The sequence below is a fragment of the Gymnogyps californianus genome, chromosome 3 (assembly GCF_018139145.2).
Source record: "Gymnogyps californianus isolate 813 chromosome 3, ASM1813914v2, whole genome shotgun sequence".
In the NCBI taxonomy this organism is placed as follows: Eukaryota; Metazoa; Chordata; class Aves; order Accipitriformes; family Cathartidae; genus Gymnogyps; species Gymnogyps californianus.
In genome coordinates, this window is record NC_059473.1 from 101,785,401 (window position 1) to 101,811,195 (window position 25,795).

The 25,795-nt window shown below is 41.5% G+C and overlaps 1 protein-coding gene across 1 annotated transcript in view; it reads left to right on the plus strand.

The window, feature by feature from the left end:
• The window catches only part of ELOVL5 (ELOVL fatty acid elongase 5), a 39,163-nt gene extending 15,680 nt beyond the window's left edge, over positions 1–23,483 (plus strand). Inside the window, exons 2-8 of the mRNA XM_050894229.1 lie at positions 6,224–6,289; positions 8,234–8,421; positions 15,507–15,584; positions 16,225–16,396; positions 17,899–18,023; positions 19,933–20,067; positions 21,546–23,483. Coding sequence (XP_050750186.1) covers positions 6,232–6,289; positions 8,234–8,421; positions 15,507–15,584; positions 16,225–16,396; positions 17,899–18,023; positions 19,933–20,067; positions 21,546–21,677 — 888 coding nt within the window. The 5' untranslated portion in view covers positions 6,224–6,231 and the 3' untranslated portion in view covers positions 21,678–23,483. The remainder of the gene's footprint in view (positions 1–6,223; positions 6,290–8,233; positions 8,422–15,506; positions 15,585–16,224; positions 16,397–17,898; positions 18,024–19,932; positions 20,068–21,545) is intronic.
• The last annotated feature ends 2,312 nt before the right edge of the window (positions 23,484–25,795 follow it).

Consider the following 25,795-nt stretch of genomic DNA (forward strand, 5'->3'; position numbering starts at 1 on the left):
TGCCATGAAATCATCCCCCTAGTTAACTGGCCAAAGTCTTCCTTTACCCCCTGCATTTTCCAATTTTTTTAAATACCGTTGAGGTTAAACTATTTGAGACTAGCTTCTCTCCTTTGTCCTGCATTTTTTACGCTTCCCTGAGTTTTATACAAATCATTTATTTCTAAACTTCCTTACACTGGTGCTGCCGGTGAGCATGAAAGCTCAGCACTGTGAGTCCCGGTGAGTCAGCAGCAGGCTGGAGGATTTGCCGCTGATGCAGGGTGGGCCAAAAATCTGCATCGCTTTGCTAGAGATACAGTTGCAAAATAAAGTTTAAAAATAGTTCATTGCATTTTAACAAAACTAAAGTGCAAAATCTGCAACAGTCATGCTTCACCTGGTTTCCCATAAAATAAATGTACTTGCACTTTCAGATCAATATGGACTATGATTTATTCTAAACTCCTTTTTATTGCTATTGTTAAGCATCCTTGGGACCTAAGAGGGTATTCAAAAAGGGCAAAAAAAGGGAATCTGGGGTTGGCAGCAAGTTAAAAGGTAAACGGAATACATGCAAGGGGTAGCTACGGCTTTGGGAATAGAAAGGAGAAACTGGTCAGCTTTGGAAAATGGACAGAAAATGGTTGACAGCTTTGATTATCGGTGCTGTCTTCCAGTTCTCAAGCAGCTGAGCATTTTTAATTCTAGTACACTTACAAAAGCAAACAGCAGCATGATCGTTGTGTTTTTGGAGGAGGGATAGTTTGTACTTTTGGAGGAGGGAAAAGAGGAGTCACCTCTGCAGCAGCAGGGACTGGGAAACATCACTTTAACGAGAAAACACATTTAAAGATTTCCAAAATCAAGTGCCTAAAATTAGGTTTCAAAGTCCTAATTTAAGAACGGAGAAAGTGGCTCTTTTCCAAGAAGGCTGAACAGCCAGGCCTGACGGCACTTTGCTCTCAGAAGCCAGCAGGATTATTTAGATGCCTATTTTGGGGATTTTTTTGGAACTCGAGTTCAGGCACTTAAATGTGAAAACTGGGATCTGTTGTTGCAGGGAGTTCTTGAGCGGCAGGGTGAGAGGTGGAGGATCCTGCTGAAAGGGAGCAGGCTCCCAATGCTTTGAACTTTCAGCCCAAAATGTTTTGTTGCTGCTGTTTGGTTTGCTTAAAAAGGGTGGCATGGGACAGGGAGCAAACCTTTATATTTTCATGCTTTATCTCTGCACCTGGAAACTGAAGTTACTCCAAGAAGAAACTCAAGAAACAACACTAAAATGTGACCAAGAATTCTTAAATCACTTTTTGACATAAATCCCCTAGAATGTGTTTTCTGTGGAAAGCATAGGAGAGAATTTCCTTTGAAGGGCAGGAGCTGGTAAAATACTTCAGTATTTAGTAGCCCTTTCCTCAGAGAGTAGTGATGTGCGTTAGAAGAGCAGGTTATCACTGCTGGTAGCCTGTATGAAAAACTTTTATAAATAAATTAAAAAAAAAATACTGCAAGAAAAGCACATTTCTCTGTAGCCTTTGGCCTGTATTTTTGGTTGCCACACTGAGGAGTACCGGGGCCATCCATGCCCAGACTGAGCAGCAGGGCAGAGCTCACATCTTCTGCCCAAGCACATGGGTGGCCGCTGAAGCATAGTGCGTGTCCCAGCTCATAGTGCCAGAAGTGAACCGAGGATGCAAAATGTTTTGTGGATGTCCAAAAAAACCCTGTCTATCTAAATCCAGAGGATTTTTGAAAAAGTAATATTTTAATGATGGGGCTTGTGTTGCAGAATTGGAAGTCCAGTAATTTTGTTTCGTTTAAAACATCAGATATGTGTTTTCCTGGGTTAAATATTTGGTCTTGAAGGAGTAAAGTGTCTTTCAGGTTGTAAGCCTGAGTGCTTCCAGACTCTGATCCAGCTTGCACTGGTGTTCAGGGGCCTTACTGCACTGGTAAAATTTGGTAGCAGAGAGGATGATTTCTTTCTTGTCCATTGTAGAAAGGCAGGTTAGGAAAAAATAACTAGTGTATGTAGAGGTAGCTGTTTTAAAAAGCAGTGTGTGGCATAATTGGGTCTTTTTTTTTTCTGATGGTAGGTACTGAATAAGGCTATGGATTTCATCTGTCTGGACATGGTCCCCCACAACATCCTTCTCTCTACATTGGAGAGATACGGATTTGATGGGTAGACTGTTTGGTGGGTGAGGAACTGGTTGGATGGTCGCATCCAGAGGGTAGTGGTCAATGGCTTAATGTCCAGATGAAGATCAGTGACGAGTGGTGTCCCTCAGGTGTCCGTACTGGGACCAGTACTGGTTTATATCTTCATTAATGACATAGACAGTGGGATCGAGTGCACTCTCAGCAGATTTGCAGATGACACCAGGCTGAGTGGTACAGGTGACACACCTGAGGGACAGGATGCCATCCAGAGGGACCTGGACAAGCTCGAGAAGTGGGGCCATGTGAACCTCATGAGGTTCAGCAAGGCCAAGTGCAAGGTCCTGCACCTGGATCAGGGCAACCCCTGGTATCAATACAGGCTGAGGGATGAAGGGATTGAGAGCAGCTCTGAGGAGAAGGGCTTGGGGGTATTGGTTGACGAGAAGCTCAGCATGACCCAGCAATGTGCGCTTATAGCCCAGAAAGCCAACCATATCCTGGGCTGCATCAAAAGAAGCATGGCCAGGAGGTCAAGGGAGGTGATTCTGCCCCTCTGCTCTGCTCTGGTGAGACCCCACCTGGAGTACTGCGTTCAGCTCTGGGGCCCCCAACATAAGAAGGACATGGACCTGTTGGAGCAAGTCCAGAGGAGGGCCATGAAGATGATCAGGGGGCTGGAGCATCTGTCCTATGAAGACAGGCTGAGAGAGTTGGGGTTGTTCAACCTGGAGAAGAGAAGGCTCTGGCAAGACCTTATTGCAGCCTTTCTGTACTTCAAGGGGGCTTATAAGAAAGATGGGGACAAACTTTTTAGCAAGGCCTGTTGCAATAGGACAAGGGGTAACGGTTTTACACTGAAAGAGGGCAGATTTAGACTAGATATAAGGAAATTTTTTACGATGGGGGTGGTGAAACACTGGAACAGGTTGCCCAGAGAGGTGGTAGATGCCCCATCCCTGGAAACATTCAAGGTCAGGCTGGACAGGGCTCTGAGCAACCTGATCTAGTTGAAGATGTCCCTGCTCATTGCAGGGGGGTTGGACTAGATGGTCTTTAAAGGTCCCTGCCAACCCAAACTATTCTATGATTCTATGAATAGCGTGCCTTGCTGTGGGATGACTTCTAGGTAAAGGAGCATTGCTAGTGATCTGCTCATGTATGTGGTCAGCTGCAGAATTTCCTTACTGTCAGTATTAGGAAACATGCCAATTACGGTGTTTCAAATGGCCACTGGTTTAATTTTTCTGGGAGTCGATGTTCCTCTGAATTGGGAAACTATTCTAATTGAAAAAGAACCCTTGTAGTTGCTGCTGTTGAAGCAGTGTTTAATGTTGTGTGGCTGTTGGCAGGAGACTTGATGCATTTTCACATGACCCCCTCTGGAACAAAAGCAGATTGTTTCCCTCTGTTTTTCTGTTACACAAATGAGTTCCTTTTGAAACAATTTCTTTTTCTGCAAATTCTGGAAATTGACACCAGGAGTAGTTCTTCCTTCACTGTGCCTTTTACAATCTGCTGTCTGATAATGCTGGCACAAAAAGCTGCTTTGAGGTAGCAGCCCAAAAAAGCTGAAACCCCTGCAGAAAGCTTCCTCCTCTTGGGGAATGAGTTTTTCTTCCAATTTTATGGAAGGGTTGAATGTGGAGTTTCATTTCTTGCTGTCTTTGCTGTAGCTAGGCGGAGTTTGTTTCTGCTTCCTTAGTTGTTTCATTTACATATCTGCATTTTCAGTGACCAGCAAACAACAGTATATAGCAAGTCAGTTCTGAATTGAGCCTTTTTGTATATTTTTGTTTTGTTTTCAAAAACATTTGTTTTTGAAACAAACTCTCCCATCTGAAGTCTTCCTCTGCAGAAAGGGGAATTGAAGTCAGGTGCAGGTGCTGGGTTATTGGATGATGCAGCGCTGCGTAACTAAATCAATCAGTACGGGATCAAAGGAGCGACAGACAAATTGAGTAAGTGGGGATTTCGAGCAACAAAATGAATTATCCGCTGGGGAGTGCTTTTCCTGGTGATATTTAATAGCTGACAGAGGTGGGGTGGGGGGGAGAAGAGCTTGCTCTGGATAACTTTCTTTCTTCTCCTTGGAAATTATATACTCATTTTTCACAGTCTTCCTGATGTTCATGTTTCTGGTAGCACAGCATAGGCTTCTTGGATAAATTTCCATATTCCTAGGACACCAGCATGCCAGTGCTGTGGCCATTCACGCAAGCGCTAACAGTTTGTGTGTCATAGCTGGTGAGGTGTCATAATCCCAAAAATGCACCTTCTTGTGAAGTGTGTACTTATTTGGGCTGGGCTTCTTCAGTCGGAAAATAAAACCAGTATGAATCAGGACTGCAAAAGACTTTTAACACTCCTGGTTATTTTAATCAAGCTCTTTTGTTTGTGCCAGCTGACCAGATTCCAGGGAAGTTTCTGTGCCTTTGTGTAGTCCAAAGCAGTACAAAGACTTGATGCATGGGGAGGGGAAAGTCCTCTTTTGCGTGCGTCCCCGAGAGCCCCGTGGGAAACGATGCGTTAGGGGTGCAGCCAGAAGTCCTCAGTGAGCGTGTCAGCCTCCTGCCTGGAGCCCTGCAGTGGAAGGGATGTGGACTTACATAGAAGACCACGCAATGTAAATGCACCTATCCAAGCCTGTTGCATTTTCTTGGTCCCACGGGAAGTCGAAGCCCCTGCGAGGGCCAGGGGGCTCCCAGTCCCGCTTTGGACCAGGGAGAGGACATTGTTTGCATCCTGCTTGGCTTTTCTTGCTGGACTCGAAAGAAATGGAGGTGTCAGTCCCAGCTAACTAAAACCAGAGGACCCACTATTCATTTTACTTGCATAAATCAGAAATCCCCTACAGGCAGGGTTTTCACAGGTGGAAGAGAGATGTTTCTTCAGCTAGAACTGAAAAAATAGAGGTGAACTTTTTTGTTGTTAGCAACTACGTGTAAACTCACATAATTGTTTCGGTTGCGCTGTGGGTATGTTGACAGCTTATGTGTTACTTATGTTATTTCCCCGTAACTAAAAATTGCTGTTAATATTAGTACATCGGGGGGGAGAAACATCAAGAAGTGAAAACTATCCTATTAAAAATGGATAAAATTATTTTAGTGAAAGTTCAGTACAGTTCCGGATAGAAAAGAGGAAATTGGAAGGGTTTTTTTGTTGGGTTTGGGTATTTTTTTAAATCATGAAGAAAATTACTTCCTCTTCTCTTGAGAACGGCTTCATGTACAATTGTCCCTGCTTGTGGAAAGTGTCGCTACTTCTTTCCTGCTTTAGTCTTAGGGAGGTACAGCAGCTTATGTACCTGAGAATGTATACCAGGTGCTACCAATAAATACTGGCCATGTGAGGAGCTGACAGATGACATTTGAATCACTCTACTGTACTGATGTTGGATGAGTTTTATCTGGTAATGTCTTGCCAATAAGCAGTTTCTGGAACTGGAGATGTTCATGCCATAAACTGCAATGTGTTCTCCCTTGCCTCTGCAGCCCTGTCTGTCATTCGGTGACTACTGATGTCTTGGTTTTATGGGCTGTTAATCAGAGCTGTAATCAGTCATCTATCCACAAAAGTGATAGCAGAGCCAGCTTTCACTTTTTCTTCCTTCCCTCCTCCTCCCCAGCTAGTGTTGCCAGCTATTCGAGGCTCTTTGTTAAAAGAGCTTCATAGTATTTATTTGAGAATTTCAATGTCGCTGGCTTTCTCAAGGTCCAATTCTCCTCCTCCTCCTCCTCCTTGCAGAGGGATCTTGCAAGATATCATCCTGTATTTGCACTTACAAAATACAGAATTAAAAAGAACTTCAGGTTAATCTGAACTCGTTATTTTAAGCTTCTGTGTATCTAGATTCATGATTAAATACTTCAGTGGGAAATAACTGCTCTTACACCAGTGGCTCTCCGAGACTAGAATACACTTTATGTACTGTATATATGCTGGTAATGTCCAGTACATCTGCTGCAATTTTTGCATATTAGTATTTTCTCTGTTAATCCTAACAAATGGTATTCAGATGATTTAAACTATTTCCATGAGCTGAAGAACTAACTTTCTCCTTTTCTTTCCGTTTCAATAGGTTGTAGAATGGAACTTCTGGATAAAACAATCAATAGCTACCTTGATGTTTGGCTTGGACCCAGAGGTAAGATTTGTCAAAAATTAAATACATAAATAAAACTGACATTTAAGTGCAGATAGTAGACCATAAGAAATAACTTCCTTCTAACATCCTGACTTTGGCAGGTGACTACTTTCTTTAGTATCTGCAAAGCATCAAAATGTGTGATTCTGTAATAAATAAAAAAGTCTATTCAATGCTTCTGATCTTTTGACCTGAAGAGCTGCTAATTTTTCACCTATAACAATCATAGGTGCTATTCTTCTTACTATCAGTTAAGCTTGTGTTGTTAGTCTTAGTGAATGACTTACCTTGCTCAGATCTTTGCCAGCTTTTTTTTTTTTTTGTAGAATTTAATAATAGCTTTTATATTAAAAAAGTCTTTTTTTAAATTGCATTTGATGGAAAAAAGAATACTTTTGCCTTCATAACTAGAGCTGCTAAGGAATTTTTCACTGAAAAAATCTGTAGTTTTTGGAAAGCATTGCTTCTTTGAAACCATTCTTTTTAAAGAAACAATGGTTTTGGTAGGTTTTTCCCTGGGAAAAAGTCTACAGGTGGAGAACAGCAATACCGGTCAGTGTGAGGAAGGGAGAGGCAGTGGGGACCAGGACAGGCGGTGGCCTCGTGGTGAGGGCTTCCAGCTAGGGTAGGGATGGCCCTGTTCCACCTGGTCCTGACTAGGGGGGATTAAATGTCAGCATCCCGTACGGAGTGTGCATAGCAGTGCTGCTCGGTGGCATGTGCTTTCTTCCTCTGATTGCTTCAGTAGCATCTTTTCTACCTCTTTCTTTGTCCCAGTAAAACTCCGGTGGTGGTGCTGCTTCCTCGCAGGACAAAGTCCGCAGGAGGTGGAGCAAGCCTCTGATCCTTCAAAGTGTGTTTTCTGTTTGGTTTTAGTAGCTCAGTGCCCTTGTTGCCCCCCTCTTCATACTAGGCCCGTTTAAATTAGTCTGGATGTTCTGATATAACTTATTGCATGTGCTGGCATATGGTCTATATTTGCCGTGTCTTAAAAATAATGAACCGTAAAGGTGGCAAATCCAAACAATTTCTCAGCTTTCTTGACTACTTCCCAACCTACATTTTGAGGCCTCATTTCTTACATTCAGGATCCACATATGACTCCTTTAAAATTAAGTCAGGACTGTGAATGCCAGCAATACTTGAATTGTTCATTTATGGTTTGGTAAACTTGGTTTCAATCCTTTGGGCCGACTTTAGTGAGAGGAGTGAAATACCGTGCTGTTGCTGGGTATGGACAACACAGTTGTGGTTCAAAAGGATCATGCGCTTGTCCTAAGTGTTCCCCTGAAATCCTCTCGTTCAGGGTGGTTTATGTGCTTTTCCTGAGCCGTTGACATGTTGCCAACCGGACTGGTTAGTCAGACTGGACTGACTGTTCTGTGTTTCATTGCTCATACAAGGACTCCAAAATTTAATCCTTTTGAGTAGCGCATACGTAAGTCTAATTGGTTTAGTATTGATTAGAAAATAATTATCAGGATGATACCTTTGTGGTTATTGGTGTATCTGCTTCACTCTTAGCTTTGCTGGCTCTGTGAGGAAATAAGGTGTGTACTATCAGGAAAGGTTGGTTTGAGAGAATAGCAGGGAGAGGGTCATTGAAGCTTTTCTTTATAGTCTAAGCTCATCTGTGGTATTCAAGATGGACGACGATTCTTAATAGTAATGAGTATTTAAAAATAATAGCGGTAATAATTTAAGAATATTTTTGCCTTGGGAAGAGAATTATTTCTGCTTTCTTTAACAACTGTATAGCTAAAATCTTGTTGTTCGCGAAAGTTGTTTGTAATTAGCAATGTGGCCCTTAATAAAAGGGCTTACTGCTCTTCCCTCGTCTTTCTCCGGTATTCCAGCGCTAGAAGCATTTTGGGTACAGCTTTTTCTGGATGCATTGAACTCTTCCCCTAACAAAATCTGTTTGTATGTTTTTGTTTGTTTCAGATCCCAGAGTAAAAGGATGGCTTCTTCTGGAGAACTATACACCTACCTTTATCTTCTCAGTCTTGTACTTACTAATCGTATGGCTAGGACCAAAGTACATGCGGAATAAGCAACCATTCTCGTGCAGGGGTATTCTAGTGGTCTACAACCTTGGACTTACACTGCTTTCTCTGTATATGTTTTATGAGGTAGGAGAAGAGAGGTTGGGTTGGGGTCATTTTGCAATATCTGTTTTAATTATATTGGCTTATGTTGAAAATTATGTCCAAGGACAGTCCTCCTAAACCTGGGGAAGCATCTGCAGAAATGTTGCAACTGTTCTTCAGTGTCGCAGCCGTTCTTCAATGTCAATTCTCAGGGGAGAAAACCGTAGTTGTAATGTTACCGCTAAGGATGGTATGAAACAAACCTTGCCTTAAACATCTATGCTGACCTTGGTTAGCAGTGGTTCAAATGCACTTCTCTTGCTCAGTGCAAGTGAAGGCCTGATCTTTCAGCATGAACCTGGCTACTCCTTCAGTAACTCCTCCTTGCCTAGAAGTCATGCTCAATGTGCTTGTGCTGGTGGATTGTACAAAGTACGTAGTAGCAAAACTACGGCTTGATTTGGAGTGCAAAACGTGTTTTATTTAAATGCGTTTCATCATGCATTCACTCTTCGCATCTATTTCTGTAAGCTTGCTGTAGCTTCTTTTGTGTCCTCTTAGTTTTGCTGAAACAGTTGCATCAACGCCATTGTGATTCATCTGTTTCTTGGAAGTTAAAATGTGAACATACAAATATATTTCAAACTGAATTGGACTTTCTGTGGACTTTTTTTCCTTCTTAACAAAACAAAGATTTAGGCAGTATAAAGTTTTCCACTTCCCAGAGAGCACTTTAGCTGCTTTTACTCAGAATTGTATGGTTTTTATTAAAGTGAAAATGAAGAAGTATGGCAGTGTAAATAAGAATGTGGTCAGAAAATGACCGAGTGTGTGGCCTTAATGTACAGAATACTCTGGCTTGCTTTTAACCAAAAGCGTTCCTCCTTTCTGTAAGGAGAGATTTCATTTTCAACATGCGATTACAAGCTAGAGCTAAAACTACTAATCTCTTTTTTTTTTCTTTTTTTTTTTTTTGGCATTTGCTTAGAAGTATGCAAGCTGTAATTCTCCATTATAGTTAATTCTGTAGTGTTTTACAAAGTGAGCGTTTAGATAGGAAGTGATTTATATTTAAAGTTATTTCTCTTGTGTAGTGAATTGTCTAGTCAAAAATTACTGAGTTGGGTTATTAAGAACTTTGATACTTAATTCTTCAGGGGGAGCAGTTTTGGGTTCAGTAGGTACTTGGAACAACTTGTATTCTTGATGGGCTTACTTTTCTGACCTCCCTGTCAGGATGTTATAATCCAGAAAAATTTGTGTTTTGATCTGCTTAATTTCTCTAAAAGTAGTGTTGCTGTGGACTTCATGTACATCATCTGCATTATTTTATGCAGATATTATTATATAATAATCTATTGTTTTAACCTCCAGTTATGTTATTGAGGGTTTACAAGTGCAGGCTTTTCTTCAGTTGTACTAAGTGTGGATAAAACTCTCAGGATAGCCAATCTTTTTTCCTTGAATACTTGGAATAGTACTCATAGTTTCCAAACAAAAATTACTGTAACATTCTGCCATGTTACAAAACCTGCTGATAAATTTAAACAATAGAAAAGATCTGAACTGTTGATCTTATAAATGCCTTTTTCTTGCTAACAATGAACTGGTTACCAAGAAAGGACTATTTATTGTATGCTGAAGAAGTCCTCATACTTGTAACCAGATGAATAGCTTTTATGTTGTGAGGGAATGAGACAACTAAAATACAGTGAATATTAAGGCTTCTCCTTCCTATATAGTGAAACACTTTACATGAAAGTGAATATTGCTCTTAGTGTAACATTATCTATATGGAAGTGTTCATTGGTATTGTTGTAAGCACACCTTCTCTTTATAAATGGGAATACACGAAGCTACAGTGTTATGAAGACTATTAAACTCATGAAGGTTGCAACGAAATGTGTTTGACAGCACTTACAAGCTAGATGGGAAGGCAAGCGATGTTCTGCAACAAGAGACTGATCCTATAAAAATGCTGCCAAGTAGAGAGCTGTGCTGACATAACACCGTGCTGCTTGATGTTTGCAGAGAGCCGAAGGGCCAGGTGGTAGGGAAAAAATCAGCTTCCTGCACCTCCAGGTACGTTCTCTAGCTGTAGTGCCTCTGCAATTACTTGTGTCAGTGCAAAGCAGATGATACCCTCGCTTGGATCCCGTCAGTCGTGGAAATATGGCTTTGAAGGATTAGCCGTACATCAGTAGTACTTTATAGTACACGTACTCACTTTTAAGATAATATGGTGAAGAGCAGCATTCAAAAAAGAGACGTAACTTCCTGTTTTCATCCTTGTTGTCACTTTGAGTTTCAGCTGGATTAAACTTTTTTCAGTCCTAGTTTGAGGAAAGTCATAAAACGTCACCACTTACGAACTTGTTTAGTAGCCTGTCTGAAAATAAGCTGCTTTAATAGCTTGTGTACGATACACCTGAAACCCTGCTTTGGAGTTTTTCCTGAGTTATAGCTGTGGTGGTTCAGGTCATGATTCATAGCATCACAGCTCAGTTTAAATATTATATGACCAAAGCAAGGTGTTAAAGTGAGGCATCTTCCCAGTTACAATGAGAAAGATGACCTACTTGGTTTTCTGAGCTTTACATCTGAATGTTTGTATGCAATAACACAGAGAAAAAATTTTTGCGTTGTAGGGTTTGTATAATTCTAGTTATTGTGTACTTGCACCATTTGATCTACTGATGTAATATAATATAACCTTATTTTAAAATCACTAGAAATCTTATACCTCTTATTTGGAATTCCTAGGATAGTAGTTTCTGTGTGTACTTGCTATAAATTATTGTGTACTTGCTATAAATTATTGTGTACTTGCTATAAATTATTTATTTGGGCATTTAATAACCGGACTGGGTTCTGGTGCTAACAGAACAGAGTAGTGGACTGTGCTTGTCCCAGATAACATAAAAGGCAAGGCAGACCTAGGGGAGCGGGAGAGGTTTCTCCAGGCTGACCTGTCACTCCCATACTTCAGGAAGAGGGGATGCTCATTAGGGGCAAACAACAAGGTTTTATTCTTTATAAATCTACAGTGCTTGGAATTTGAAGGGAAATAACACTCCTGTCTTGGGCAGGGGCAGCAAGGGGTGGCCTCCTGTGTGGTGGAGGAGGCACGTAGCAGGCTGGCTGGCAGAGGGCTTATAAGATATGGGTTAATCGCCCGCTGGCTGGCACGGCCGTATCTGAAAGAGCCGCGGGAGTAGTTAGAGCAGCAGAGGCAGCACTGCTTCCACCCGTGTCGCTGCTCTGCGCCGAGATCACGAGTCAAGCTGTCTTGCAACGCTGTGAGTAGGGCCCATGCCTCTCTACTCGAGTCTCGGCTGGGTAATTTGGCAAAGCAGGGAGAGTGCCAGGTACCCAGTGATATGGCACACAGACCTGTTTTATTTTGGAGGTGTTTGTTAGCAAAACTAGCCAAGTGATCTGGGCCACCCGGACTTACATTCGAGAAAACTGGTCAGTGATGAAGGCTCACTTTCTTAAGTGATCTCTTTACTGTCTTTTTTCTTCATCTAAAAAATTAATTCCCTACTGAATCTGCCTGAGAAAAGTCTCAGGTTTTGCTGTTGAGGGAGGTGTTGTATATGCTCTAGGAAAAGCATCTGAAGAGCCGCACCCTGTTTTAGGAAGGAGGGGACTCGGTGAAGAGGTGCCGTGGCACGTGAGCCGCGGGTGGCAGCTCGCTGCCAGGCTGCTCTTTCCTCTCCCCGTTCTTTCTCTACAGGTCCCGAAGCCCTTGTCTCTGTCCTAAGGTGACTGCGTTCACATAAAGATAAATTTTTTTATCTCTGCAGGCATTTGCATTCTTTGATCAGACATGTGAACTTCTGTTTCTTTTCACTCTAATCGAGCTCTGTTTTGAAGCTCGTAAAACCCATCATGCCTTGACACCGTGATGCAGTGCTGAGTTCCTTATCTGCCCCTCTCCAGCGAGTCTCAGACTTTGGTTTTATCACAAGAAAACAAAATCCTCCCCAGTAACACCTCTCCTACAGCCCAGTCAGACTGGTGTTAGTGTGCTGGTTTATTTTGGTAGCAGAGTTGATAAAAAAAAGCACATGCCACAGCATTTTGAAGAATTCAGCAGTGGAATTACAAAATGAAAGCAACATAAAAAAAGAAAATTTCAATGCAGAGGAAGGAAGTATGAGTTGCTTGAGCACAAAAGCAACTTCAAGCTGCAGGGTCTTCCCCCAAGCTGGCGGACTTACTGTTGACTTTGAGTACCATTTTAATTGGCTTATGAAGGAGCTGTCTCTTTTTGTGTCATTTAAAAGTCACGTACTCTGGTGAAAATGATTATAGTCAGCCTTTTCTGGACAGGTTAATTTCTCGAGAGAAGATATGCCTGTGGTTGTGCATCAGCAATGCCATTAGCAAGCCTGGGCTCCTGCCAACCTGAAGATGAAGGACTTCCTAGGGACAGCAGGCAGGGAAAGGTTGTCTCAAGCCTGGGGTGGCTGAGGAGCCACCAGCCCATTGCTGGGCAAGTTGAGACCTGCTGTACAGTAACTGTAAGGAGGGGTTAGAAACTCTGGCCGTCCTGGAAGCAGACCACAACAAGCATGAGCAATGACTTAAATGCACGAGCTGACAATTTGAGACACCTCCGTTTATTGCTTTCTAGGTGGCACGTAAGCAGCTCCGCGGTGCTGTATGCCCAGCCCCGTGCGTAACAGAGCCATTTGGGAACCATTCGTGGTCAGGTCTCAGAGTGGCCCATTGGTTTTGTTTTCTGAAGCCTTCCAGCATGTGCTGAAAGTATTGTGGCTGCAAGAAATAGTCATGTCAGGCAAAGGAGCAGCTGGCTAACTCGGGGAAAAAAATTACCTATGTGTTGTATTTTACACCAGGCAAGGTTTGTGGGCAGCAGCGGCAGTTCGTGGGCAGCAGTAGCAGCTTTTCACCATTTAGTTCCTTCTGGAAAGGGAGGGATTAAATTATTTTTGTAACTATGCTAACTATTTATATGATAAAAAATGTTACCATTTCCTACAAATGTTGCTTTGCTTCTATCATTTAAACTCCTGTGGCTGTGAGAGTATTACAGGTCCTAGCATATTATTACATGCTCTTCTGGAAACTGGGGAGTACTGGGGTTTAGCTGAAGCTACCTATAGCCACACTGATGCCTTTGCCCTTCAGAGAGGTGGCATCCATCCAGACACCTTTGGTTGCGTTACGCTTTAGGTAGTGAACCTGTATCACTTGCAGGGAAAGCTCGTTGGGTTTCACTGTGCTAGCCTTTACTTGGGAGAAGTTTATGGACTGCAGCGTCAGTGATGGATGCTATTTGGACTAATTACAATATAAACATTGTGATTATCCCTCTATTCCTAACACTTCCTTGAACTATGAGAACTGTATGAAAACATCTGTAAGCTCTTAACAACACGATCACAGCACAATGTGGTCTTCTGTCTGAGGGACTGGCGGGCACTCACGAAGCCACACAGGCTTTCCCTCGGTGGCCTAAGAGCAGTTTGGTGCAAGGCTTGCTCCGGGACGTAGCTGGTCGTTTGGCAGGGTACCACTTTTAAACTGGTGTGCTTTGCACAGCCGTGCCTGCCTTATGGCCGGGAGAGGAGTCCTCTCGTGGCTGCGTTCCCTCTGCTGCTTGGATAGAGAAATTGCTTGGGTCTGCTGTTGATGTGCACGGCTGCCCTGCTCTCACTGTGGCAGGGTGGTAGTGATCTAACTCTAATATACGAGATAATTCCAGGTCTATATATTATGATGTAACTAGATGTCTTCCCCCCCAAATAGTAGCAATAATTCTATCTCAGAAGGTCAAAAATAATGACCTAGCCTGACTGGGTATTTTAAAAGCTAATTTAGGGGGAAAATGAGGCATGAAAGAAATAACATTAGGAAAAGGTAGATCATTTAAGTGATAATCTTTATTGTACCTTTTAGAATTAGCTTGCCATTCACAGTTCTGAGCAGTATTTAATCGTACCAGTTATTGTAGTCCTTTAATCAAGTGATCATTTTAAATGACTTATGGTACAAACAGTTTTCCACCATAGCTTTGCAAAGCTTTTTTTTATTCTGCACGAGCGTAGATAAGGCCAAAAATGGACAACTTGCTTGTGCAGGATATCTGTCTCTGCCTTTAAAATATTTTTTGGGATACCTAACAATTATTTTTTTTTTACTTGGGAATCATCTAAATTTGTTACTCCTCTCCTCATGCTATTCCCAAGAGGAAAAATGTTTTTGTTAACACCATCCAGTGATCCCTTCTGTTGCGATATTAAAGAGGGGCTTGCTCCTGTCCTTGCACCCGTTCCCTACTCCCATCCCACTCAGCCTGCCTCTCCATCTCCAGCCCGTGAAAGGGTGGGATGTGGACATCCAGCTTGCCTCTTGCTTCTCTGGAGGTTTCAGCCAGCCCCTTGGCAACGGGCTCCCTGTCATCCTCTCGTGACTAATAGTTGGTCGTTACTCTTAACACTTCAAACATGACGGAATTACTTCTATTTGTTATGCCAGGAAGTCAGGCAGGCAACGGCGTATCCTGTGGAGGAAGTCACTTGGACTGGGAAGGATGTAATGTACTTGGGATGAGCGAATTATTTAAAAAGATCTTGAAGAATCGCAATACGGTAGAATTGTTAGCTGTTGAGGATAGCAAAGCTGAAGATTTGCTCTGTTACACAGTTGAAAAAATTGTAGTCAGATCTCTGTGTATAAAATTTCTGAAAAATATAACTTTTTCTTTCCAAAAATACTCAGAAGAAAAATATATTTACTTTACTTTGGTCGTTCACTTTCTCCAACAATGAGATCATCAGCCAAGAAGGAAAGATATTTCTTGAGAATCTGTCTGGAATATGACTGTGCAAAACACAGATGCTAGGTGGGATAAGTGGGGATAAGATGCTACCTCCTATTTTTATTCTGGTGTACCCCAGTTGGAAGAATTTGTTAATTCACCCCTCCACTATGATTCGGTCACTGCTTGGAGCTTGAATTCAACCTAATGCCACACTCGGGTGCCCATGAATCCCTTGACACCAGATGTCTTGGCAGAGCTGCTGCGGAGGTTTGCATGTGTCGCGGGGTGCAGCCTTCTCCCCAAATAACACTTTATTCTTTGATCTTCTCAGCTGGTGACGGGAGTATGGGAAGGAGGATACAATTTCTTCTGTCAGGATACGCACAGTGGAGGAGAAGCTGATATGAAGGTAACATAATCGAGACTTACAGCTCATAACGTTCAAATTGTCCACTTGTGTGTAAGTGGAGAGCAGAACAGTATTGACTATGCAGATTTTGTTCAAACTATATGCTTTTTTCCCTCCTTTTACAATACAATGGACAATGCGTTGTCAAACGTAATAGTTAATCTACAATATATTCATGGTTGGTATTTTGGTGACTAATTATCTGTAAATTTTCAAGTGTTCCCAGGTCAAAAAACAAGGACTTGGTCTTCAGACTGTATCCAACCACTGTGTGTTGTGAATCCCCTTCTCTTTCTGAGATATGATGATTTCTTCTGGTCGCTGTTCAGACCTCTCCTTTACAGAGAGCACTGCGGGACCAACTCTGGTTAAATGTTTTCTTGTTTCTCCCAGGACACCCCAGGTGCACAGCAATAGCCTCATAAAACATTCTTTGTCATCCTGTTTTCATCTGTAGCTATGGGTTTGTACCTAGATCTCCTACGGAGAGACCTGAGGCAGAAGCATTACAGAAGATCTCAGCAGTGTCTTCAATCCAAGTAGTGCAGGACAGAATCTGGATTTTGATTACTTAGATAGAAAAAGGGTTGAAAGCCCCCACAATGTGCAATGCTTCTAAAACATGTTTCCTCCTTTCTAGATCATACGTGTCCTCTGGTGGTACTATTTCTCCAAACTCATTGAGTTCATGGATACCTTCTTTTTCATTTTGCGGAAAAATAATCATCAGATCACTGTTCTGCATGTGTACCACCATGCAACGATGCTGAACATTTGGTGGTTTGTTATGAACTGGGTGCCTTGTGGTCACTGTAAGTACTGGGTTATGGTGGGGTACACTTACAGGAAGGGCCTCATTTTGGTTTTCTTTTGGTCAAACGAAACATCTCTGGTACCTTCAGCTGCAGGATTTGTTCTGTCGCATATTAAGCTGCTTTGCTGAATTGCAACTATTGCAGATAGTTGCAGGAATTAAGCTGCCTGCAGAACCTCTAGAAAAGGCATGCCTATATAGTTTGAAGAATTTGTGTGGCAGTGTGACATTTATCAGCTGCAGTAGGCCAGGTCTGATACCTGTCAACCTTGCTTTCTCTTTTTTGTGGTGGTTGCAGAGCCTCTAATGAAACAACATTCTTTTCCAAGTCAGGAACAGAAGCTTGTTTCAGCTGCAAGATGGCTAATAGTGACTCTTGTCCTTGTATCTGTCAAGTTCACTTGAGATGTTACTTTCTTAATGTAATCTCATTATACCACTAGCCATAACAAATTATTTCAATTAAAATCTTGTCCCCTGAGCACTAATGAACTTGACTGAAAGCGTCTTAAGTGGAAGATTTCCATTTCTCTCTTGTCTAAATCCTGCTAACCTCTGGCAATCTTGCTTTAATTCTTTAATTTCATTGCTTTTAGCTGGCATCTAGTTTCCTAACTGCATTAGCATGGCTTAGTTGTGGTTCAGATGTGCAGCTTATAGATACTGGCTTTGCTGAACATTCATCCAAGAGAAACCTTTTCAAATCCAGCGGATGTGAACTACCGGCAGTGCAGACCAAGAGGCTGGGTTGCTCAGGAGTTTGCTTTATGAGCCAAACAACATAGAAACTCATATTTGTTTCGTGTTGTCGGCACAACAGTGAGTAATGCTGAACTTATGAAAAGTGCACATCTGGAACTACATTCTCCTCCAGGGAAGTCAATCCTTGTTTATACAACAGTCAAAAGTGCAGATACTTAGAGTCTATCTTGTGTTTGTGTGGTCTTGAAAATACTTTTGTGCTATTTCTAGTGATGTGTTTTTCTTCCTTTCCAAACTTTATGTTCTGCTTGTCATCACAGTTCTATGCAGTTTGGTGTTAAGCTAAAAGTTCCTTTAATGACTAAAGGTGCTGTAAACAAGGACAAATAAAATGGCTAACTTGCAGTTTCTGAAAATATCTGTTGCTTTTGATTATAAATGGCCCCTGCCTGGAAGGAAGTAGATGGGTGAAGCTATCAACTGGACATGTTTACATGCCTCCTTTTTATCAGCTTCTTCAGTTCCCTTGAGAAACTATAATGTAGATGTGAAAAAGAATAAATCAAGGAAACAAAACGAGAAGGCTGGTATAAAGTGCACAGCTGCAAAGCAGCTCAGTGGCTCCGTTGGGTGAGCAGAAGAAAAATCGGGGGGGGGGGAATAAATCTCTTGCCTTTCTTGTAAGAGAAATCGTATTTTAAGTAGTAACATTTTGAACTTGTTATTTTTGTAGGTTCCATGATGCAGCGTGTTCCTGGTAATGCAGTGTACTTTCTTTTTCCTTTGCCCTTTTTTTAGCTTACTTTGGTGCCACACTGAACAGCTTTATCCATGTCCTCATGTACTCCTACTACGGATTGTCTGCTGTTCCAGCAATGCGTCCTTATCTGTGGTGGAAGAAGTACATCACTCAGGGGCAGCTGGTGAGTGATAGCTCTTCAGTGCTTCAGCAGGCTCTTGTATTCGTGGTGAGATCCTCTTGTCTTTACTGAGTTAGAAAATATTGACAGGGAGTAGAAGGGAGAATGAAGGCTAGTACCTTCTACATCTTTAAGTGCCTACAGCACCTTAGAAATCCAGCTTCTGCACCTCCGTTTGCTCTGTTTTGAGGACAGTGGGGAGCTGGGGACTGATGGTGTACACGAATCAGTGCTGAGATCAGTGGGATCTTTCTCTACCTCCCCATGTTGTGTGGCTAGATGTATGTGGGAGTCACAGCGCTGGGTTTTCTGGGACTCGTTAGCCAGGGAGGAGGGAGAAGCTTTTCTTCCAAGCCCGCTTGAGCTAGCGCACTCTTCTCTGTGCTTGGTTGCTCACACTGATGTTGAGATGACAGACCAGAAACTTAACTGCAACGCAGTCCACAGCTAACAAGGCCCTTCATTCTAGTCCTGCGGGACAATGGCTTTTCTGTCTCACTTTTGCATGCAGTTGCAAATGGTTTATTAAAAACTGTTCAATATTTCTGGTCTTCTGCACTTTAAATGGGCAGATTTTTTTCTCTTGTAATTCTGTGTTGGACTCCTTGTATCCATTTGTATTGTTTCCTGTGTGTACAGTGATGAAGCCCAAATGCTGTGTACTGGAGGTGAAAGGAACAATGAAATTAAGCAATATGGCACATGCTGTAGTGATACCACACAAGAACCAGGTTTCAATGCGTATAATATATCAAAACATCACAAGGAAACGTGCATGGATGTTCTGTCTTCCCCATTTTGTAGGTGGGGAAACTGAAGCCCAGAGACAGACTTTTTTGTTATGTTCCCCCCACCCATCCTCCTTAGCACCCTCTCAGAGCTGTGAATAAGTTTAATAACACTTACTGGTGATGATTAATAACATTTGCTGCCAGGAATTCATAGTGTTGATTCTCAAAAATATATATATTTTTTTTTATTATTATTTTTTTTTTAGCTCTCTTCCTTCTTGAAGGATGGCTAAATATTGTAGCAGTGGGGATCATTGTTTTGGGGGGGGGGGGGTTGCTTTGTGGGTTTTGGGGTTGTTTTTTTTTTCCTTCCAGATTTAGGCTCTATTCTTCATCCTGGTTGTTTGAGTGCTACAGAGTACAAGTGTCTCGGTGCTTTGGTTGCTCCCCTGGCTATTGTCATAGCTGCTTTCACTTCCCTGGCTGCTCTGCATGCATAGCTGTTAGGGCAGCAAAATAGCAGAGCAGAACACAACAGTCTTTCCCTTTTTAAATACACATTCCCTAATCTGGTAGCCTTCATGTAAGGATGAATTTTGCTTAAGGCCCTCTGCAGCACTTAAGCCCAAACTCTGTTTTTCCAAAAGAGATAATTGAAGGTTATTAAACCCTGGTCCTCCTCCCTGCCTCCCCAGCTTCCCTGCAGCCTTTACCCCAAAAATTCTTCCACTGGAGCCATATGTCAGGCAGTTCCTGTCTGTGGGAGAGCATTGCAGAATCTATGTCTAGACCCAGTGACCCCAAATCTTTTGCAACTGAAGCAGTGAGATGCAGATCTACTCTGTTAGGATGGTAGAGTCAAATCCCAATGAGCTCTCACTAGGAAGAAGGTGGTCTTTGTTCCTTAGTATATTTATAAATCAATTCCACCTAAGTTACTCTAATGCTTTAAAATGGAACAATATAATCAAATAAAAACACTTAAACAACAGAATACCACAGCCTGAATGTCTGCTAACTCAGGTTTACACTGTTAGTAAGACAGAGAAGATAAACTTGTCAAACACAGTATTACATATTTTTGACTTGTTTTGGAAATAACAAATGAGATTTTGGTCACTAATGGCTCTTTTCCTCTTTGCATTAATGTGCTCCATTTCTCTTTTTTTCTCTCTCCCCAGACTCAGTTTGTCCTGACAATCTTCCAGACCAGCTGTGGTGTTGTTTGGCCATGTGCATTTCCTCAGGGGTGGCTGTATTTCCAGATTTCTTATATGATTTCTTTGATTATCCTCTTCACAAATTTCTATATTCAGGTAAAAGTAATATTCATCGACTCTTTGTAGCATTCTGCTGGCTGTATCTCATTGGAAAGCTGTTTACAGAAAGATATGCTTGAAATATCCTTTTGCTATCTTCCAGTAACACGCATACGTTCTTAAAGTACTATACTTGTTGGTCTGCCCTCCAGTTTCGAATCTTCTGATGTTTTGTGTCCGTAATTCAGAATGATTAGTAATTTCAGTAAGCAGAGTGGCACAAAAAGGCGCTTTACTAATGCGATTTTAACTGCAGATAAGGGAGAGGAAGAGCTTTATGTAAGAAACAGCTTTCCAGTCTGAAATAAAACAGCAGCCTGTGAACCTGTGAAGCACCCGAAGGAATTGTTCATTACTTCTCTTACAAGGGGAAATGCTTATTTTCTATCTGGGGAAATTTCCCAAACTCCCAACATACAGAAATCTGGTTTTGGCTTACCTTTACAGGCATTTGTTTGTATTTCCGTATGGAAAATTAGCGTTTTGAGTTGTGTTTCTACAGAATTGATTTCATGTCAGATCCAGACTTGGTATGTGTTGTTCTGAGTAGTTCATAATCAGGCTCTGTGCAAAGATGTACCCATCTTCAGAAAATCAAACCAACATAGCCTACCGCCCCCAAACAAGCAAACTCTGTTATATATTTTAAACGTCTCTTGAAAGATTTGAGCATTTCAGGTCTGGTAAGAGTGATTCATGGGGGGAAACATAGCAGGCTTCCCTATCTGATCTTCCAGTACTACTTAAAATCAGTCCCGTGGTTCATATCACTTGCTGCATATGAACGTGCTAGTTAAACATGATAGTATATTCCAAATATTACTTGACTTTCTTCATCAATTTTACTCATGTTTTAACTTTTAACCATTTAACTTTTTCACACACACATATTTTGGGAAACACGCTCTTGTGAGGTGACTGAGCCCCTTTGACAAAGACTAATTTGTGTATATATTTTCACTGTCTGTAATTTTTTTTTGGTGTCCTGAGCCTCCCTGATCCTGTTAGTTTTTGCTTCCCATGTTGGCCAGTGCACATTGCTTTCACATTTCTGTCTCTGAACTTCCCTCACTGTTCTTGTTTACCCACTTCTTGTTCTGGCTTTGTTTGAGATAGTCACCTGCAGTGCATCAAACCTCCTTCCTCACTTGTCGTTTTAAGTATATTCTTCTGCCATAGTCTGCTCATAAAATTGCTTCCCTTGTTTCAAATTTATTGTTAACTTAACACTACCAATGCTACCATCATACTACCAAGCCTTTTTCTTTTCCAGTGAACTAATTCTCTTGCTGTGATGAATGAAAGGCATAGTATAGCCTCATACACAAAAAATGGTAGAGCTTGTTAGACTCTGCCACCAGCACGAGGTCTTTAAAAATGATGGATGCCAGTTTACTTTTGAGTTTGAGTTACTGTGAGGAAGCAGTTATTTATATCTATTTAAGCAAAACCATGTGTCTTTCCATATATTCTAGACTTACAACAAGAAGGCATCCTCGAGGAGGAAAGAGTATCAGAATGGCTCTATGGCCACTGTGAACGGGTACACAAACAGCTTTTCTTCCCTTGAGAACAATGTGAAACAAAGGAAACAAAGGAAGGATTGAAGACCAAACTGAAAAACCATTTTGATAACCCCAACAACAAAATCATCTGATTGTAAGCACAATAAGAGTTGTGCACTAATACTCTAATGGCTACTGTAACTATTCCTGCCTAGAATAGTGTGATTTATGTAGGACTTAACCAGTGCAAACACCCTAGAAACTATACAGAACATAAAAGTAGGTTAAAGTTTAAAAACAATTCTGGGCTGTCACTGACCCCGCTATAGACTGTGGAAGGGAGTATTATCATAGTATCCGACACTGCTGTTGCCTTACTAGTCAATATGATAGGTGCTGAATTATGATTCACAATTTGAAAACACTGTAATCTAAACCTCCATTTTTTTTACTGTAGATCATGCATGTGATTGTAGAGGTAATTTGTACGATGCTGGTTTCAGTAGATAAACACACATGCCTTAAATTAAAAAGCAGGGCCCAAAGCTTATTACTGGTTTAAAAATTAGGGTATGTTTCAGCTTTTCAGTTGACTGACTTTTTATTAAAAAGTCATTTAGAAGAATCCATTGATCATTTTACTGTTCTGTATGTGATACACAATGTTATGTATCTCTTACGCGATACAGTGAAATTGGAAATGGCGCATTTAGTTTTGTATATTTGGCTTTAATTGACTAAACAGTCACGAACCAGATGGAAAAGTTATTTTACCTTTTTAATAGATCTTATTTTTTTATTTGAAGTATGTCACTAATGTAAAATTAATTGGCGCTTACACAGTCCAGTAAGACTTAAATATTGTCTCTAAGGTTTAGAGTATATACAGGGTGGACCCATCTTTTCTTTTCTCCTTTTTTTTTTTTTCTTTTTTTGTTTCTTATTTCTGAGAATTCTTAAATGCTAAATGAAGAGTGGTTTTTAATATGGAAACTGGCAGAATTTCAAGTGTTATTACCATAGCCATATCCACATTTTAGGAGCTACTGTTTAAGTCTGTGACATCCGAAAGCGTATTTAAAAATGAAGACAGAAAGATGCTTTTCTGATGGAAATGTCTGTATTTAAGTTGGTATTTCTACTTTTCTTCATGTAGCATATGTTCATTTTTAAAATGTGCCTAACACAAACATGTTTTTTTCCCAAACAAGCAAAATTAAACAGTCTAAGTCATACCTAATGTTTTTTAAATGTTACTGAAATGTGCTGGAAATGTCTGTTTCTGTAATGTGAGTTGTGTATATCACCGGTAATGTTTTGGCTTGTTATCTGAGGATTTGGTTTGAGTGTGTGTTTGAAGTTACTCCTTCTTGTAAAATCTTGCCTTGCAAATATGAGGAGTCAGTTGCAAAGCCAATATCTATTGCTGATATTCTGGTATCTACCATGGTGGAGTTTGGCTTATGAATATTTTATTCATTAAGCTCTGAAAAATTGAATTGTGCAAGACATTCTGCTGGTCATTGCTCAAGTTTAACTATTTGGGTTTTGATATTTCTATAAATGCCAGTTTTAACATGTTTAATTTTTTTTTTAATTAAATCTTTTTTAAAATTTTTGCACATCTCTTAGGGAATTAATAAGTTCTCCTAGCCTTGTGGGTTTGCATTCCTTGTTTTGAAGGAGACAGTGTCTGTTATGTTTACATTATCAAAGCTTGTGCGTGTGTCTTCATTTCTAGGTACTGGTTTGCAGAGTCTTTACATAGCTCAGTACAGCAGCTATAATGTTCAAAATAGGCTGTCTAAATGTGCTAGAAATAAACCGTTGGCTCATCTGAATATACCTACATTGTTAATGTTTGACATGGTTTAATCATTAAAACACTTTTGATGATCTTTGCCTGAATTCTGGTGGGTTTGTACAGATCTAATGCATTGCCCCATCCTGTGTCAGACCAAGGAGGAGCTGTTGTGATGGTAGGACAGCTGCAGATATTCAGAGAAATTTAGCGTACCAGAGATTTGGTAGCAAATCCCTTACAGAAACCTTTGGCTGTTACTAAAAGCTGTTCCCTTGTCTGGCTGTAGAAATACTTGTCCGTGTGATGGATTAAACCTCCCGCTGGGATTACTGACTCACTGAATGCAGAGCAGCCCGAATGACTCCGGGACGATGAGTGCTGGAAACAAAGCTTAACGTGGCCGAGAGGGACTTCCTGCCTCAAATATCCTGTCTATAAAATGGGAATAATACCTCTCTCCAGAATGGGAGCATTTTTGCAATTTCCTTGTAGCTCCCCTTGCCCTTAAGTGATCGTTTCTGAGCCATCTCCGATTTGAGTGTTTACTCAGTGTGTTGCAACAAGCCCAGATAGCCTGGTGATGGACTTAGTAAAAACAGAACTACTTACATAGCTGTCTGTCTTCTCACTTGCAGGCTCTTAAAACAAGAAACCTAGACCAGGGAAACGGGTTTTGCACTTTGTGTGAAAGGCTCAGAGGTTTCATGCTATGCTGGTCTCCTCTGGGAGGGAGCTCCAAATGCCTGAGATAGATGGTTGCTAAGACAGTTTTGTCTCCTGCACATGCAAATTCAACTTTGAAACTGAATGTTTTTCTAAGCGGGGTTCAGTGAGGTGCAGTTCTTTGGATGATAAGCCAAATCTACAGGGAGTACCTAGAAGGCAGAAGCCACAGCACCAACCCGGCCTTCCCTGGTGAGCCAGCGGAGACTGGGCTGCTGCACTCCAAACCTAGCCTTCAAGGTCATTGGCACACAGTGACAAAATGTGATGGCTTTATCATCGTTTGCCACCGTGTAGACCCAGTGGCTTTGTCCAAAACTGGCAGGAGATGTGGTCTTGGGAAGATGTATAGCATCAGTAGTGTTCACACCTGCCGGTAGAAGATTGTGGCTCCTGGGTGCTCTTCTACAATCTCAGCAGCAACTGAAAAGTGTGAGAGCTGTAGGCGTTGGATCAGACATCACTTTACCATAACTGACAACCAGACTGATGGACCTCAGCAGGAGCCTTGGGTCTGCCTACCTAGTTCAGCTTCCAGTGCATTACCTGACCTGGGGCAAGTAACAGCCTTTGGATTGCCTCAATTCCCCGATCACCTGCAGTTTTCCTAATAGATATAACTGTGATTGGTGCTTCGTACTATAAAAGAGTCCTCCGAAAGGACTTTTCGAGTTGTAAAGGCTGGAGAGATGAAAAAAGACCAACTGCTGCCAACGGGATGGAGAGATTTCATGTAAAGTTGGCTGAGGAGAACACTTCAGTACCTGTTTGCAAAAAGTGAATGACCAAGATTCAAACTGTTATGTTAAGATCTCGTGCAGCTCGTGAGCTGACCAAATCCCTTCCTGTACTTGGGTCCTACAGCCTGAGTGATGGAGACAGAGGTGAATACTTTTGTTAAGCTGTGAATGGGATAGGTAAGCTCAAATCTTACCTATTTTTCTACCTGTTAGAATCTACCTACTCTTCTTACAGTGGTCCTGGTGTGAAGACCCCGAGTGCTGTGTCATGGACGTGCAAGCCACCCCTGGGACTGGGGTCACTCAGGCACTGGGATTCCTGAGTTGGCAGAGGGTAGTGGAAAAGCAGAGAACAATTCTGAAAGTCCAGGAAATCTTTGTGGTTGATTGTATATTTTACTTAATGCAAGGCAGATATTAAGTAAGCGCTGGAGCTTCTGATGGGACTTCTGCCACCAAAATTGGGGCAAAGAAACCCCCAAAGCCCCAAACCTAACGGAGAGCTGTTCTGGGGGTTGCCTCAACCTTTGATATTTGGTAGCTGTCTTGAGGCGTAAGTTGATTGATAGAAACGTGTGTGTGTTGTATGAGACTGGAATAGATGTTGTTAAAAGATATGCATTATTCAAAAAAAGATGTAAAAGTAAGCTAGACACTGAAGAAAAGTATAAATAAAATCAGAGGCCAAATTACTTTGACAGTGTGGGTTCTGCTGGGAATCCACCTGAAGCAGTGCAGGGGGTAATTAAAATATGGATAGAGATCTCATGTTAGCGAAATGCTGCTGAGAGTTGTGTTGGTACAGAAGATTAACTTACATTGTCACTGTCATCCTCTTGCCAAGAACTACAGAACCAACAAAGGTGATTAGTTGTAATCATCAGGATGTTGCAAGAACTGGTTTAAAAAGCAAACTTGAATTCAATTTTCAACTTTCAATCCATTTAATTTAA